This window comes from Perissodus microlepis, chromosome 11 (assembly GCF_051167445.1).
Source record: "Perissodus microlepis isolate ML-2025 ecotype Zambia chromosome 11, ASM5116744v1, whole genome shotgun sequence".
In the NCBI taxonomy this organism is placed as follows: domain Eukaryota; kingdom Metazoa; phylum Chordata; class Actinopteri; order Cichliformes; family Cichlidae; genus Perissodus; species Perissodus microlepis.
Window position 1 is genome coordinate 20,631,619 of NC_140471.1, and position 3,656 is coordinate 20,635,274.

The window sequence follows — 3,656 nt, forward strand, 5'->3', positions numbered from 1 at the left end:
TGAAGCTGGAAGTGACTCTGTTATGTAAAGCGTGGCTCTGTATGTGCACACAGCCCGGTATTGCGGCCAACACCATCTGCCCGACGCTCTCTGAACCAAACACACACACTTCCTCTGAATGTTACCTTGGCAACACATTTTTCTGCATTTGACCGTTTTCCCAACAACACCGAGCTCGAGAGCTTGTCAGGTGCCACACTGGGAGCCAAATCACCGTACCCAATCAGACGCGCAGGGGACTAATGTTGCTGAAGTAAGTTCAGGTTTAATGTCACCACCTGACTCATCCTGCATCAGCGCAGTGTTGCTGCGAGACCCTATTTGTGCAAGTGTGTCTCCTTTGTGTCAAAGCTGAGTCACCTATTATCATTTCTCATCAGTGATGTGGAGATGGCAGACAAAAGAGTGCTATTTTTTTTCCCTTCCAAATGCTGTTATGTCACTTTATTTCATCAAGCAACACTTAAAACAAAAAAAAGATACATTATCAATGTGGTTTTTATGTACAACAAGTGCAAAATACGACACGTATAAATAAAGTAACTGTCAAAAGATCATCGTACACATAATCAAAGACATTAACTGCACAAAGTAGCTTACAAATCATAGCACTTTGGGATCAACAGTCAAAATTTGGCGAGAATCGGAGCAAACTGATCAGGAAAAAAGAGAAGAAAGGAGAGAAAAGGCTGTTGAAATGAGTTTGTTCGAAACACAAACAACAAAATAAATAAATAAATAACTTCCTTTTCTCAGTTTCCATCAGCTGGTCTCTAATCTTAGACATTTCTGTCACACAGACACGAGGCCTCTAACAAAGTTCATTTCAAAGGCAGACAATCTAAGCCGAGTCCTCTCAGTCTGTGCTGGATTGCAACGCGTTCCTAACACCGTCCCGGCTGTTTGGAGGGTGGATGTGAACACCGTGAAGGCTGCGTGTGAACCATCCAACTTTGTAGCCACCTCAGATGTAGGCTTATCCTCCACCTAGTAACTTGTTCTCCTGCTCAAAGGTGTGATGTAGATCTGGCTTCATCCATCAGGCTCCTACAGCACAGAGAGATCATGGCAGGACTTGGATTTCAGCCAGAACGCCACGCTGGGGTTGTTCTTTGCCACCACTTTGTCAAGGAAACGTTTGGCTTTCATAGGGATGCTCTCTCGGCGGGTAGTGCAGCTCCTGTGCCTGCGGCGTTTGTTGGCTTCTTTGGAGTCCCGTCGTAGACGTAGCTGTCGCACTATGCCGCGGAAAGCCTCCCAGACGTTGTGCTGCATGGCGGCCGAAGTCTCGATGAACTTGCAGTCGAACACAGCGGCACAAGCGCGACCCTCTGAAACAGGGAGGAGACAGTTTCAGGCACTTGATCAGCTTATCAAAAGAAGAGAAGCATAAACAGACTCAGATTAGGCCTCCTTACCGCTCACTGACACCTCTCTGCGTCGCACCAGGTCACACTTGTTTCCCACAAGGATAATCGGTGTGTTCTGGGCAGGGCGGAAGCGACGCAGGGTTATCCGGAGCTCAGATGCTCTCAGGTATGAGGCCCGGTCAGTTATAGAGTACAGCAACAGGTAGGCATCCCCAGTCTGCATGTACCGCTCGTACACACATTCACTGTCAGTCTGCAAAGCACACACAGGGCTTAGTGTGCTCACACGCAGGCAGGTGAAGTCTCTTCTTTGATTCATTTTGTAAAAAAAACTCACCTCTGAATCCCAGGTGTCAATCAGAGTTATAGAGGCAGGCTCTCCATCCACTTCAATTTCCTTTTCAGTCACTTCATCTGAATTTAAACAGGAATCAAACACTTAGATCTTAGTGAAATCAGCAAAACGTCAAACAGCATTATTATTAGAATAACTGCAGTGCTAAGGTTTTATTATAGAATAAGATTTATTAAACCCATAGCAGGGAAATTTACATTGTTATTGTAAATTTACATTGTTATAGCAGGGCAGCTAACCTAACCTACAATGCAAAAATAGAAGACAAATATGCACTATACAAAGTAGAATAAATACAATTTATTTCTTCTACTTTATGATTTCTACTACTATGTTATTTTATATATATTCATATAACAATATATACACGAGTATTACAGGAAGAATAGAAGTGTAACTTTCTCGGGCACTTTAATAAGGTCTTTCTCTCACCTCCACAGAGCTCGCAGTCGTCGCTGTCCATGCTGTCCGCTGCACCGGCGAAGATGCTGGCGAAAGCCGTCTTACCGACCCCGCTGGCTCCCAGCAGCACCACCCGATACGGTCTCCCGGGCTCCGCGGAGTGCTCCCCGGCGGAGTCGGTGGAGATGACTGAGTCCGAGGAGGACCAGCTCCCTCTGCTCCCGTCCGACTCCCCGGCGGAGCTGGCGCAGGATTTGGAGCGAGAGATGCAGGCGGGGACCCTCGCCAGGAGGCTGTCCGAGAGCGGGTGGCTGCCCGCGTCGCAGATGCTCCACCGGTGGAGCTCGTTCTGCAGGCGGAGGCTGTGACGGCGCACACTGGACAGCATGGTGCCGGCGGCAAAATCGGGATGGACTGGATTATACACAGCGGTGGGATTAAACCTCTTCCAGCACAGAAACAAACAGCCTTCTTACTTCTTAAAAGACACTTCAGAAGCTTTTTATCCTTTTCAGGTGAACCAGAAGCGTCTCGTTTCTCTGGGATTAAAGGTGACTAAACTTAGTCTCAGATAATCAGAAGTCCCCCCCTGTTGGTGTCTACTGCATTAACTCGGCGCCCACGACCTCAATATGCTGCTTAAACCTGTTTCTGCGGAACACCGATTTCAAAGTTTAATTCGTGCATTTCCAAAAATACAAATAAAACACACTTTCTGGATAAATCCCGGTGCGAAATTTACAGCTTCTGCCTTCTTGATGTGTCTGCAGCCTCATCCCTCGGTAATCTCCAGCTGAGTGAAGTCTCTTAATGCCCTGATGGGGTTTCCCTGCAGTTTATATAGACGGATGGGGGCGGGGGGAGGTCACACAAGTAGAGAATGGGAGAGTGGATGCAAAGCCGTGTGCGGCAGCTCAGATGATATTAAAATGACTGTGCGGCAGTGACATACGGTTCAGCACCACCGCATTACACGTGTGCAGAGCCTGTAACACTGATATGCTCCTATGGAGAAGCCTCACTGCTGAAATTTATTTTATACAATTCAACCAAAGGTTTGTGACACGTTTCCAATTCGTATTAGAAAGTTTATAAATCCAGGATCAATCTGCTTCTGATTACTGTCACAGTTACACTCACTGGCCACTTTGTTAGGGACACCTATTCAACTGCACTTAATGCAAATATCAGCCAGTCACATGACAGAAACTCAATACATTTAGGCGCAATACTCCCCCCCCCTTTTTTTTTTATTAAAGTTTCTGCATCCATTTTTACAAAAGACAAATTGAACAATATGCCGTTTTCTTTTTGAAGAACATAAAACAATATGAAACATACACTCCCACCTCATAATTATAGGAGTACCAGTGGGTGTACAAAAAGAAAAAAGAAAGGGTCCAATCTAATAATACGAATAGTAAACCCTGGAGTACAAGATAACAGTTCCTGAGTGTACAAGAGAGATGTGGAGAGTTTCAGAGCCCACACCCCCACACAGACACGGAAAAAACAAAACACACAAACCA

At 45.9% G+C, this 3,656-nt stretch overlaps 1 protein-coding gene across 1 annotated transcript; it reads right to left on the minus strand.

The window, feature by feature from the left end:
* Positions 1-429: 429 nt before the first annotated feature.
* On the minus strand, positions 430-3,000 carry gem (GTP binding protein overexpressed in skeletal muscle). Its single transcript, XM_084944938.1, has 4 exons — positions 2,158-3,000; positions 1,708-1,784; positions 1,419-1,623; positions 430-1,331 (listed from the first exon to the last, which is right to left on the minus strand). The coding sequence occupies exons 1-4, from the start codon at positions 2,513-2,515 to the stop codon at positions 1,048-1,050; spliced, it is 924 nt and encodes a 307-aa protein (XP_084801064.1). The 5' UTR covers positions 2,516-3,000; the 3' UTR covers positions 430-1,047.
* Between the last annotated feature and the right edge of the window lie 656 nt (positions 3,001-3,656).

What these genes read in the sequence shown, in the direction of transcription:
- gem (XM_084944938.1), bottom strand. Translation starts at nt 2,515, where the DNA reads ATGCTGTCCAGTGTGCGCCGTCACAGCCTCCGCCTGCAGAACGAGCTC. An exon ending in TTGACACCTGGGATTCAGAG is followed by an intron (nt 1,624 to 1,707) that starts GTGAGTTTTTTT and finishes TGTGCTTTGCAG; the next exon opens with ACTGACAGTGAATGTGTGTA. An exon ending in CAGAGAGGTGTCAGTGAGCG is followed by an intron (nt 1,332 to 1,418) that starts GTAAGGAGGCCT and finishes TCCCTGTTTCAG; the next exon opens with AGGGTCGCGCTTGTGCCGCT.